This window comes from Amblyomma americanum, chromosome 5 (genome assembly GCF_052857255.1).
Source record: "Amblyomma americanum isolate KBUSLIRL-KWMA chromosome 5, ASM5285725v1, whole genome shotgun sequence".
Classification (NCBI taxonomy): Eukaryota; Metazoa; Arthropoda; class Arachnida; order Ixodida; family Ixodidae; genus Amblyomma; species Amblyomma americanum.
The window spans coordinates 54,696,897-54,710,191 of NC_135501.1; the positions used below are offsets into that span (position 1 = coordinate 54,696,897).

The 13,295-nt window shown below is 45.9% G+C and overlaps 1 protein-coding gene across 2 annotated transcripts in view; it reads left to right on the forward strand.

Annotated features, from left to right (window-relative positions):
• LOC144134697 (uncharacterized) overlaps positions 1-13,295 on the forward strand; it is a 50,140-nt gene that overhangs the window by 6,490 nt on the left and 30,355 nt on the right. For both annotated transcript variants that reach the window (XM_077667547.1, XM_077667548.1), the window contains exons 2-5: positions 4,227-4,273; positions 6,307-6,345; positions 6,480-6,515; positions 9,221-9,317. In XM_077667547.1, the coding sequence (XP_077523673.1) occupies positions 4,227-4,273; positions 6,307-6,345; positions 6,480-6,515; positions 9,221-9,317 (219 nt within the window). The remainder of the gene's footprint in view (positions 1-4,226; positions 4,274-6,306; positions 6,346-6,479; positions 6,516-9,220; positions 9,318-13,295) is intronic.

The window sequence follows — 13,295 nt, forward strand, 5'->3', positions numbered from 1 at the left end:
TGCCCTTAGTCTTCTCAGCCCCCAACAAGCTTTAAAAGCTTTGCCGACGCATTTCTGGCGTTTGTGAGGGTGGCTGCAAAAAGAAACATGGCATTTCTTATGTCAAATGCGCTACAGGGTTGGTGTACAGTGTACCCTTTTCTTGTGGGTCTTCTTATGTAGGTCAAACTGGCAGTTGCATTAATGACCGGCTCCGGGAGCATGATAGAAATTTCGAGAACAACGACTGAACGGCTAATATTGTACGGCATATTTCTGCCTGTGACCGCACGTGTAGGGCACGTTTTGAGAAAACTAAGATTCTGGGCAGGAGCGCCAATGTTAGAGCACTGCTTGTGCTGGCGGCCTTCCACATCAAAAGGCAATCTGATCGCTGCGCGAGTGATCCTTCCTTGCAGATTTATTCTTCTGAATGTGCGTTTCTGGATACGCTTTCGGCTTGTCACAACGCTGGTGTATGACGTGTGTGCCTCCAACTGTCAGCATGCTCGGCTATATATTCCGGGTGTTGCGCCCCAATAAATAGTTGGTAGTAGCGCTCGTCTGTTGTCTGGTGTGTTTTTTCTCGGCCTCTGTCTAAGTTTTGCGCTAACTTCTTACATATCATGCAAAGCCAACTTGCCCGACAACACGCTCTTCAGTACGTGCTAGGAGTCGCCAATTGCCTTGAACTCCACCGCCGCGAACACCGCCTGGAACAGCGGCATCATGGAGTAGGGCCATAAAGCTGCGCAAAGGACTTGCGATGCGCAGCCGCTACACCAGTTCCAAAAGGAATTATGTGGGCACGCCGAGGGGCGCGGGAAAGCTGCCGTGAATCCGTGCTACGAAGTCCACGATAGCCCAGTGATGAGAGCAAGAGCTGCCGCGTGCTGGGGCTTGCGCGCGAACGGCTAGGGGCTGCGCGAATAGGTGTGTGCAAGATGGATTCCGTCCAGCGAGGAAGCCGGACGGGCGACGGGAGGCCATTACTGCGCCTCTGCTAGACAGCGGCGCAACGAGGACCGGTGGTAGTTGGAGATGCCTGCAGGGACCGCCGCACCGTGTTGAAGTTGGAAACACTATAGAAGACGGGCACGCTGGTGACCGCAGCTTCCGGCGGCGCGATGAAAAGGCAGACCGCCGTCGCATGCCTGCAGCGTGGAGCCGACGGCCCACGTGCACGAGAAACGCATGCGCCGAGAGAGATGCGCGGTTAACTGCTTTCTTCAGCTCTTCGAGCGAAACTGTATGATCTCTCAAAACGGCGAATGCAAGAGCAAAACCTTCTCACCCCGCAGCTTGTGGCGCGAGGGAGAGAGAGAAGAGAGCGAGGAGTCAATCATTTTTCTAGCTAAAAAACATTGGTCCCAAACATGTTCTCCCCAGTTACCTTCCTGGGATAAAATGCTATGATTCTTTTTTTGTTTCTGCCTAACACTATCGAAAAAACGTTCCTAGACCCTTAGTGGGAGCACTGCCCTTTTGCTTGTGTTTCTGTGTCCTACCTCTACGGTCTGGAAATGTTTGACAAAGCTTGTAGTGGGGCTGGGACATTCCATCGTTTTTGGACGCACATGGGGAGGTACGTTGCTTGCTGGGAAGGGCCCAGCGGCCGAGGCGTCCAGAAGGGTCTTTGAGAGTAACCAACGAGCAGATGGCATGGTGGTCAGTAACGACCTCGATGGGGCGGCTATGAAGGTAAGGACGAACTCTTGTTAGTGCCCACATTATGGCGAGGCACTCCTTTTCCGCTACGATGTAATTAGATTCTGCTTTGGTGTGCGCACGACTGGCATAAGCAACAACGTATTCGGGAAAGCCGGCCTTACGCTTTACAAGGACGGATCCGAGGACTACGCCGATCGCGTCGGTGTGAGTGAGACTCGGTTGACGCACGGGGGTCGTAATGGCGCAGGATCGGTGGTGAAGTCAGAAGATGACGGAGGGTAGCGAAAGCAGCATCGCAGGTTGAGCTCCAAGCAGACAGATCGGCGGGCCCATTCAGGAGCTTCGTAAGTGGTGCGATGATAGAGGTGAAGTTGCACAAAAAGCGGCGAAAATATGAGCAGAGGCTCACGAAGCTTCGGAGCCTCTTAACAGAAGTCGGTTTCGCAAAGTTTGTGACAGCAAGAAGCTTCTCTGGATCGGGCAGGACGCCATCTTTAGAGACGACATGGCCGAGTATGGTCAGTTTGCGGGCACCAAATCGACATTTCTTGAGGTTGAGTTGGAGACCAGCATGGGCAATACAGCGCAGTATCTTGTGAAAGCGTGCGAGATGTGTCGGAAAATCAGGCGAAAAAACGACAGCATGGTCTAAATGGCATAGGCAAACGTATCATGTGCGTCCACGCAGGATGTTGTCCATCATGCGCTCAAACGCTGCGGGAGCGTTACAGAGGCCGAATGGCATCACGTTGAATTCATAGAGGCCGTCACGGGTGACAAAAGCTGTTTTCTGGCGTCAGATTCAGCCATCGGGACTTGCCAATAGCCGGAACGGAGATACAGGGAGGAGAACTCGGCTCCTTGCAAACAGTCGAGGGCGTCATCAGTACGGGGTAGTGGGTAGACGTATTTGCGCGTCATTTTGTTTACGCGACAATAATCAACACAAAACTCAATCGAACCATCCTTGTTTCCATCATAACTATAATAATACGTTGAACAAGGTAGGTGCTTCTCAAGGACACGTTTATTGTCGGCATTTCGATCGGAGTCCGCGGTTCTTTATGCTGGTGTAGCCGCTGGAGCTAGATTATAAAAAAGGAGGCAGAAGAGGGGGAACTCGAAGGAATGTTGCATGTTATTTTTCTTTTTTTTTGTATTTATCTTAAATACAGCTTAAGCGTCTAAGCCAGCGGTGGGTCCAGCACTGCCCATTTCAAGGAAAAAACACCAAGTATTTTTCCCAGCTTCCTTTGATGCTGAGATAGTATTCTTTCCCCACATCCCTACCTGCCAGCAGGAGCGACGACGCCCCGCGTTGCTCCACGAATGTAGCGGCGCGGTCATGCAAGCTGTTAATAAGCAAGCATGCAGTTTTTAACAAAGCATGGCTCGCGCCTGGATATTATATTTCCCTACAGCTCACATGTTCTGCCCAATCTCCCTTTTGCGCGCGTCTTCCGCTTCCCACGCCCTTTCTGCCTTCTTCCTATCAATGTGTATTTTCCCTCTATATCGGTGTTGCGTTCGAAACGTCGACTTTAGTAACAATACTTCCTTCAGCGAAGCGTAAGATTCGCTGTATATTTTGTAGCAGTCAAGCACGTTTTACTGCGCAGCCTCTCTCTCTGTGTGTGTGTGTGTGTGTGTGTGTGTGTGTGTGTGTGTGTGTGTGTGTGTGTGTGTGTGTGTGTGTGTGTGTGTGTGTGTGTGTGTGTGTGTGTGTGTGTGTGTGTGTGTGTGTGTGTGTGTGTGTGTGTGTGTGTGTGTGTGTGTGTGTGTGTGTGTGTGTGTGTGTGTGTGTGTGTGTGTGTGTGTGTGTGTGTGTGTGTGTGTGTGTGTGTGCGCGCGCGCGCGTGCGTGCGTGCGTGCGTGCGTGCGTGCGGGGCAATTTGCCCATAACCTGGTGCGCAGGTATGTGCAGCCTGCCACAAAGCAGGCTTCAGACAAACAAAAACCAAACTGCCAAATGCGGGGATGGCCATTATAAGTGCTAGCGAACTAAAAACTGCCGTATTCGCAAAAACATACTTCCGTTGCTTGGCAAAAACAAACCCCGCCGTGGTTCTACGCACGCCCGTAGCGAAATCTTAATCTTTCTGTGAATCCTCACCTTGCGCGAAAGATTCATTTAGCGTTTTTTGGAGAGTTGTCCCGCCTAACAGCCCAAGCAGTACAGGTAATGTTTTCACTCTTGTGCGTTGCAGGCCCAGCCTTTGCGTATACATTTTCAATATCGGGCTGATTAGCTGTTTTGCTAGGGAGAGTCATGTATCTTGTATGGTGTTAAGCAGCAAGATTTCTCGCAATAGACTAAAATACTTTGGCATTGGTTTTGAGCTCTGCAGGGCTATGAAGGAGGTTTTATAAAAGGATGAGTTAGCATGCGGCATGCTTGCCTTGCCCTTGAGCCATAAAATTACATATTTATCACCATCAGCATACTTGCTCTCTGTGCCGCGGATGTTCTTATTACCGTGCGGTCTGATATTGTCATATTAACTGCTGAGCGAATTTTACCTTCGATAATAGTCTGTTCCAATAATTAACGAAGATTTTTCTCTATCTCTACACAGCAAACTGCATCAACATAACAATAAACAACATATTCGGAATTGGGGACGTAAGTATCTTCTGCTTGTTGCTATATTTAACGCCTCAAGAATTTCTAAGACCCGCACGTGTGGTTGGTTTGTCTAAGTTATGCAAACATGGGCATCCATCAAAGCGTTGCAGTGCCAAAGAGCTTTCCGTTTTCTCTTACTCTTCAGTACAAGTTACGAGAACACACGCAGTAGAATCGAGACCTGCATAGGAATCGAAAAGTGTACTTTGTTCCCAGGAGCTAGTAGCAAGAGCACGAAGTACTGTTATAGCGCACCATATATAGTCACCATATGTATAGCGCAATAAGCACACGTAAGACTCGAAAGGAATGCTTGGTCGACAAAAATATAAATCAAAGCTCTCTGCTGCACTAGAGGCTAGCATCGTCAGCACTGAGGACTGCATGCTCTTGCCAGTATGTGACCTGCAATGAACGCGATGAGGACTTGAGGAGCTGTCTATTTAGTGTACTTAGGTGCTTTCACCGCCAAAAACCGCAGTACCAGGGATGCTGCGTACCGCAGTTCGTGTTCGCGGCACAGATTTGTCGCTTCTTACCGCAAGGCGTTACGTCCACGCTACAGCGGCGCGCTTCCCCGCCAAAAAGAATATTTTTTACAGAAAATGCTGAAAACTTCACTGCGTATTGAAGGCTATGCTTTCTGATCAAATGGGTTTAGGAACGCCAAATTACCCGACAAGCGACGCAGGTTCGATAAGAAAGATGCATTTATTGCAGCAATACTAACAAAATCTAGAACAAACGCGAGTGTGACAAAACAGGTGCCTCAGCAAGGCAACGGCGAGCAGTCCCGGAAGGCATAAAGAAATTGGCCCCGAAGGCCCGAACAAACACTCATATAGGAAGAATCCCAGCCAGCGCTCCCGCTGTGAATCGTCCTTTCATCGCGAGTGCTCCAGTTCCTTCCGTTACGCGCGCTTTTTAAAGCGAGGGTTACGCCCGCTCGATCGCTTCTGCGCATGATCCGGCATATCTGCCCTCCAGGCGCCGCTTGATAAGCGCGCGCTGGCCGGCCGGCCGGCCGGCCTACAGTATGAATAATTTTATTCTCAGGGAGACTCTCGCAGGAAACAGACGCCACAACGGCGCGGTTTTCACTCGAATACCAAAGTGAAGTCAATCGGAAAAAACTGTATAAGGACATTTGTGGTGTGGTTCTCCCCGTGCCTTTATATCGGTCCCTTTACACGGAAGGTATAGGTAACAATGTACTAAAGCGTGTTAAGGCAATGCTAGGCCCGTCTGGTGTTAAGACTTTCGTTTTTAAATTACACACTGGAACTCTGTCAAACCGTGGATGGCTGAAAGAGGTTTTTTCGTTCCCTGGGACACTCACTATATAATATGCAGAAAGGAGGAGACAATTAAGCATGTGTTCTCTCAATGCTGGGATGCTGTGTTCCTTTGGGGTGTGCTCCAGCGCACGATCAAAAAAGAATTTCCTCTCGATGGGTATGGAATTCGCTACTTGCCAATTGAAAGTGATGACGGTACCCCATTTTATTTATTCATCCTAATTGCCCTACACAGCATTTGGAAATGCAGAATGGCAGTAAGGCACGCCGATCTCGGTGCAAGACCGGCACGTCAATATTTCAAAGAAAGCATAAGGAATTTTGTTCAGGGGAAAAAGATGCTGGAATGTATTGCAGAGTGGCTGTCACGTGTTGAATTATTATTGGCGATGAAGGAATTTTAGCATGAACGTGTCCGCACAAGTTGGGCGGCCGTTTTTTTAAACAAAGATGTTGATTGTATTTTAGTGCTTATGTATGAATATGTGTTGTTTTCATGTGGGCCAAAATACTAGCAATAAAGAAAAAAACAGACACTACAGCTTCCTCCATTTGTCACCTCAAAACCAGGTCAAACATAAGAATACGAGGCTGGCATATCGTTCTAATTTCTTACCTCGATAAACCCCCGAGGTTAGACGATATTTTGCATACATTTTTTTCTTCATTTTTGTCTGCCGTGCTCAGTTGCAATTCATGCTCTATTAACCTTTGCATTTCTGTTCTCGCTAGTGCCTTGGCGGGAACGCAGACTTTTGCACCAATCCATCGGTAAGCTACCTCGCACTTAAAAAGTTGCTTTGCTGTTGCATGTTATGAACTAAAACAAGGGTTAAGGAAATTAAATTTTAGTTTGCAGTCTGTTTCAATTACTTTACCAGTGTGTTTTGAATCCTTTTGCGCAGATTCCGGTCACGAAGTTCCTAACACAACTTGTAGGCGTAAGTACCGTATTCGTGAAAATACTTTTGCGATTCGCAAAGTTTCCTCAATGCGAGTATTTTCGATATTATCGTGATTACGTAAGCCTGAATATGGGGAGTTTACAGCGATTACCGTCATTTTTGTCATGCTCGCTCGCTTATAAAGCACATTATTTTACAGAGTCATCTGTCTAATCTTATCTCATGCCCCGCAAAAACTTAATCCATTTTAGCACGTTATCTGACAATATAATGCATGCTCCTTGTATATTTTAGCCAGGCACTAGTACATCATCAATAAGTACGAAATTTTTTTTAGTTATTAAATTTTTTACAGGAGTTTCTAGAGTTACATATTATTAAACAGTTTAGTTTCATTTCCAGTGCACATACTATCGGAAATAAAAGTTTCCAGTTTGTGTGAACTGCAACTGATGCTGATATTTCTTTTGTTAGCCAGTGGCTGGAGACCACAGTTATGGATGTGTAAGTCCAACACATGTGTTGAAAGTGGAATGTTGAGATGAAGTCATCATATTTATAGAGAAGCGGCCTATGCACCGAGATCACTTTTTTGCGGCCTAAAAGCTTCGGTTCCCGGTAGAACCTTAAACCTGTGTTAACATTTTACACAAAATTTCTGTCAGCCGTCGCTTTTTTCTGGAAGATAAATTATAAACAATAGTACATCGGCACACATGTGCTCCGCATTGGTAACTGAACTGCAAACATTTCCAGCCTGGATGACCAGTCATGCTTAATTGCGGATGTTACACTTGCTGTAAATTGCCTGACATACACGAAAGGAGCCGTTACACTTTTCGAACGACCTTTCGCAGAGCATCCGTTCATCTAGCTCTGGCCGACGAGTTTAACGGCGCAACAGGCCTTGATCGCCGTATTAGATTTGCGTTAGGAATGAGGCCGCGTGACGTGTAACGTTCCTTCAGTTAGATAAATGCAGGCTTTGTACGTGCATCTCACACCGCTCAGTAGGAGAATCACAATAGAGGGAAGCTTAGTTAGGCTCACTGGTTGTCATCACTGGTTAGCATATGGACGATGATGATGATGGGCAATATAGCAGTAATACAGCTATTTGTTGTACTAGTGGGTGCATAATATAACTCGTGGGAAACAGCGGAAAAATCGTGGAGGGAAAGAAGGTGACACGGGCACGCACTGACCACAGGCGCACATGTAACAGAACACAGTAAACTGACGAAGACGGATGGCACTTGAAGAGCCGCAGGATTCAGAGTCCGATATAGGAGGAGTATAGAAAAAAAATCATCAGTGGTGGAGGCAGGCGTGTCGATATCTGCGAGAGGGTGCGCCAGGAGACCTCCAACGGCCGGCACGGACCCTCTAACGCTATCGCGTCACACTCTTGAGGTGAACTTAAGTCTCAGCCAACTTTTTTTTTAATATAATATCATGACTTATCGAGCTGGAAGTTCAACACACAAGGAGATTTGCTGTTATTGTAGGCGTACTAATCCTTTCCCGTTATTGTGCTGTCCCGGCGTAAGTAATGAAAACATAACAAGAATGGCTGTCTAGAAATACAGGCTAGGGTATATTTAAGAGCTGCGCCGGCAGCCTCGTCCCCTCGCTTTCTTGACCGCGGTTGAAACGTTAGCTCGTTGATAAACTTTCGTATCATAATATAATTTTGCGCTGCATGCAACAGCATACGTTTGCAATTATTTCTCTACAGCAAAAAAATTAACAATCTCAATGTTCAGTTCGAATGCATGACGCCTTCAAATGTGAAAAAATAGACAAATACTCTCCTCCTTCGCTGCCTCTTAACTACTGTAGTAATAAGTGCACTAAGTGCCTTAAATCTGCAGATTTTTAACATTGAAGGTTCAAGGCAAAAAAAGTTTCTTTTCATTACAGTTTAATGGGTGCCTTTAATCTGCAGATTTTCAGCATTGAAGGTTCAAGGCAAGAAAAGTTTCTTCTCATTACAGTTAATTGGGTGTGCCAGGTTAAACGAAGCTTCCATAGCTGGAGAGCATCAAGAATCGAAGCAACCGCGCAGCGATTGTTCAGGCGGCCATCCCGAGGGCGAAATATCGTCGGGTTATGGATTTTTGAGGAATGGAAACAGCGCAGTAAGCAACATTTCTCAGTCGACACCTCAACCGCATCGTGAGGGAAGGAAGGTGGGAGTGAAAGAATAAAGCGAGAAAGAGGTGCCGTAGTGCAGGGCTCCGGAATAATCTCGGAATCCTGGGCATCTTAAGCGTGCACTGACATCGCAGGGCACACAAGCGCCTTTTGCCTTTCGCCTTTAACGAAATGTGGCCGCCGAGGGTGGGTTTTAGCCTGGCTTGTCCTGGTCAGGAGTGCGAGAGTTACAGTCCCTGCGTCCCTGTACTTCTCTCCTGGTCGCCAAACATTGTTCTGGCCATCTGTAGAAGGTGTCTAGCTCAACGGCAGTTCTGCCGACAATACCTAATGAATGTTGGACCAACGTAAATAGCTCAATTTGTTTCTGCGAAAAGAAACTGACAGGAAGGTGTACCAAAAGTACGTCTTGGTAAATGAGTTTAAAATGAACGCCTGCCTGTTCTTTCAGTCTGCAGCAGACCTTGAATGTGTTTCTGAAATGCATTTTGGCACCGACCTTCAACACACGCGTGCATACAATAACAGAATTCATATCGTGTTTTGTGACCTGTTATTGCTTCTACCTATTTTCCTTCGTCTAGTGCACACTGAAGGGAATTGCCACGGATGGATCACCGCAAGAAGTTTCCAAGGCATTGAGAGGAATCGTGCAAATTCTCCTCAACAGCCTTGGCTTAGGTAAGCGGTAGAAACTTTACGAAGGTACCAGAAATGTACACCTGTGATGTTCTACTTGCATAAAGCAAGGCATTGTCTCTGTCTGTGGCACAGTCAGAAATATTTTTCCGGGCGTGATATACGCCACCTGTAAAAAGTAAAAAGAAGGAGCCTGCACCCAAACAATATCTTAGTCCTTTTTCCGCTTGAATAAAGCTGAAGAGTTAGTTGCATCGTTCACTCTAGTATCTATACTTAGAAATAGGAGTGCACAGAGGACTCCGAGGGCTTGATTAGTAACCACATTTATTTTCTCACAAAAAAAAACACAGGTACGAGCAATCGCGCGCATATACAATATTTTCACATACTACCGAACAACAAAAAAACTTCTGCTCTGCAAAAACGTCAGCAACTGCCAACCAATGGCATTTGTTAAAACTTCTACCCTATGCATGTGAACCTGCGCGCGGCCACAGAGGCTCTTTAAAAGAAAGTGCTTTCCATTTTCGCGGTAGTTGATGATCATTTGACGATAATGCAAAGGATGAAAAAATAGGCTGACGTGAAAAGTTATGTTTAATTGGGTGGTCAATGCCTACAATTAAAAGGTGTTCCATACGTCGTGTGATCGAGAAGAAGACAGACTCTTTTCTGCAATAACTTCCGCTTCCTACTATAAAGCCGCGACAACGTACATCAGTTTTTTTTTCAAGAATAACCGACAGAGAACGGAAAGGGGGGGGAGGGCGGGGGAGGCAGCTCTCAGAAAATTTCCGGGGTGTCCTGAAACCGAGCCCCCCCTCCCCCTCTGAAGCAAGCATAGCCATTAAATAACTGTTCTGTGGCAAAATTTCAGGTTTTAAAAGAGCTACCAAGACTAGCGTTTTTTATGTGGTAACCATGAAAACAGTACGTCTATTTTTTTTCTACGAACTGTGCATACTGCATGGCTGCTTGGATCTATCCTAAAGAATTAAAATTCAGGGATTAAAATGGGCAAGCCACACACACAGTGAACGCTGGCATAACGCTGGTCGCTGTGAGACATTGAGAATGTAGCCTTCAAAGAATCAATAAAGTGGCCTAGAAACGGTACTATTTGTACACGATCAACTGTTTGAACACAATGTTGTTTAAATGGACACCTTGAGTGTTTTGAGTAGTGAAGCAGTGTGGGTTTTACAATAAAAAGAGCGCTTCTTATAAATTCATGTCGCACATTATGATCTGGAATTTCCTCAATTTTTCATGCAAACATTTTTCATTTAAAGCAACGAGGAGTCTTTAGTAAATTTACTGCGGAAATTCCCAAAGGCTGCGTGGAGACCCTAGCGCTTTATTGAGTGAGGGAAAAATACTAATACAAAGAAGACACAATCACTGCATCGGTATTCCTCGAATGTCTAGAAGAAGTATCCAAAGCGTTACAGTGATGTATGTATTATTTAGACATTAGTGAGAAATATATCAGGAACTTTCCACTAGCGCCGAAGATGTCGTCCTGCTTTGCAACCCAGGGGAGAAATTCTTACTAGGAATTCCGGTCGTAGCCTCGCGAAGTTTATTGTTTTGTCCATGAATGAATATGAATAAAACCTAAACAATAATGCACAGTTTGGCACAAAGAATGTAACTGTGGCACGTAACGTACCGTGTGTAGGTAAAGAGGACCTGTACCTAGAACATGTGCTGACGGGAAGTCCACGATTTGGGTGAGAAATTAGCGCATGTCTCAGAAAGCGGTACGCTACGTTTGCATCTCGCTCCAAGCCCACCAACTGGGACTTCCCTTGTCTTTAATACGGATGTAACATAGAGAGAGAGAGAGAGAGAGAGAGAGAAAAACATTTATTATTTCATTGAAGTGTTCTACGAGTCAGGTAGGCGGACTCCTCAGTTCAGGACTCCGGTGGCTTGGGCGGATGCCTGGACCAGTCTGATGATGCGACACTGGTCCTCCACACCATTGCTGGCCAGGGCTGCCTCCCACTGCTCGTATGATGTCTGTAATGTTTTTAGATGAGGTGGTTTTTGGGGACAATTCCAGGAAATGTGAAACAGCGTAGGCTTTTCGCCGCACCATGGACAGAAGGGGCGGTATTTGGAAGGGTGAATGAAGCTGTACAAGTACAGGTTAGGGAAGGTATTCATTTGTATTCGCCTCCAAAATGTGGCTTCTTCTGTGGTGAGTTTAATATGGGGAGGGGGATATATTCTACATAACATAGAATTCTAACATAGAATTTACATGAGGAGGGTGAATCGGGTCAGTTGCAGTCGGTGCAAATTTCCAAACGTGACCTTAGATTTTGCGATTACTCGCATACAACGAACATGGCGGTTACTAAAAGAAAACGGCAATTCAGGATTAGAACACTGCAGCGGACGACAGACAGCCATATGGTACGTGCGTGCATATACCAGGTGTCGTAGCTAACCGAGGCACAATAGGCAAAAAGAAACTTGAACCATCTTGTTTAGTATTGCAGAGTATATTTGGTATTTTGTTCAATTGACAGAAAAAAGATCTTCCTAGCTATTATGTTCCCGGCGAATAGTACAGCGCCAAATTGGAGGGCGTCCCGACAGAAACGTGTGAATCATTTTAATGTTTTTTTATGCGTGCAATAAATAAATTTTATCCCCGTTGTAAGGAAAGCCCGAAAAAGGAAAAAGCCCACGTTACCATGCGCTCGCGCGCCGCGGCAGCATCGCCTTGAAACGCGGAGTTAGTAAACTTTGCAATGTTCGATGGTGTCGCGAATGTGAATGGGCGAAAACAATGAAGCTGGCTCTGCGGCAAAATCGAAAGTAACACTTGCCAGCTGGCCGCGTTCACTGCTGGTTCAGGAACCAGTGCACAGGCCGTAGCACCTTGCTGATTCAAGGCGGCAGATAGTGTTTAACATCTGGCGTCTCGTCTTGTTCTCAAATTCGCAATTTTTCTGCTGCCAGAAAGACGAAATGCCCGACCGGGGACCTGAAACACTACTTAGAGTTTCGGCCCCGCATGGTTACCGAGATCCAACGTGCAAGCTATTTTCCTTTTGAACGTGGCCAGGCTGCTGATGTTACGTTCACTGTTAGAAGTATGGTGTCATACAGATGGGGAACGGCGGTGATGCCAAGTGCCGCAAGGACTGGTTCAGTATGTTCAAATCGGGGAACATTAGTAATACTGCGAGCAATTGTCTTCTGAAGCAGATGCAGCCGTTTTATATTAGTAAAGGACGTGCACCCCACATCAAGCAACAATAATTAAGAACAGAAGAAAACAGTGCGTTGTACTACATCTGCATAATACGCTGCAGTAATAAATATCGCATTCGAGAAAAAACACCAACAAGCTTTGACAATTTGTCCTCGACCATTTCGACGTGCTCATCCCATGACACCTTTTCATTAAAGAGCACCCCTAAACTTTTGACCGCATCAGCTATTTGAATTAGCGTTGAACCAGTGTTTAGGGAAAGGGGTGGATAAGAAATCAGCTTATTGCGAGGCCTAAAAGGTAAACCCTTGTGTGTTCCAATATTTATAATTAAAGAATTGCATTCAGACCACTCATAAAATAGGTGTAGACAATCTTTAGCTTGCTGTTGAAGATCTTGTATGTGCGCGGCTTTGAAGAATAGAGTGGTGTCATCGGCCTAAATTGCAAAGCTTGGGATCATACTTATGCAGACGAGGTCATTGACATAAAGAAGGAAAAGCAACGGCTCCAAAACGCTGCCCTGCGCAACGGTAGAGGAGAGGCGTTTGAAATTTGATAATTCGTTGTTTACTGTCACTTGTTCCACACGGGAACTGAGGTAGGATTTAACCGTTTTAAGAAATTTCCCGCGAAAACCATAGTGTTCGAGTTGGCCAACATTGTTTTGTGATTGATTAGATCGAACGCTTTTGAAAAATCAACGAAAATGCCTAGTGTAAGAAGTTTATGTTCAAAAGACTTTAAAATCCTTTAAAGACTTTAAAGACTTTCTTCCTGAAACC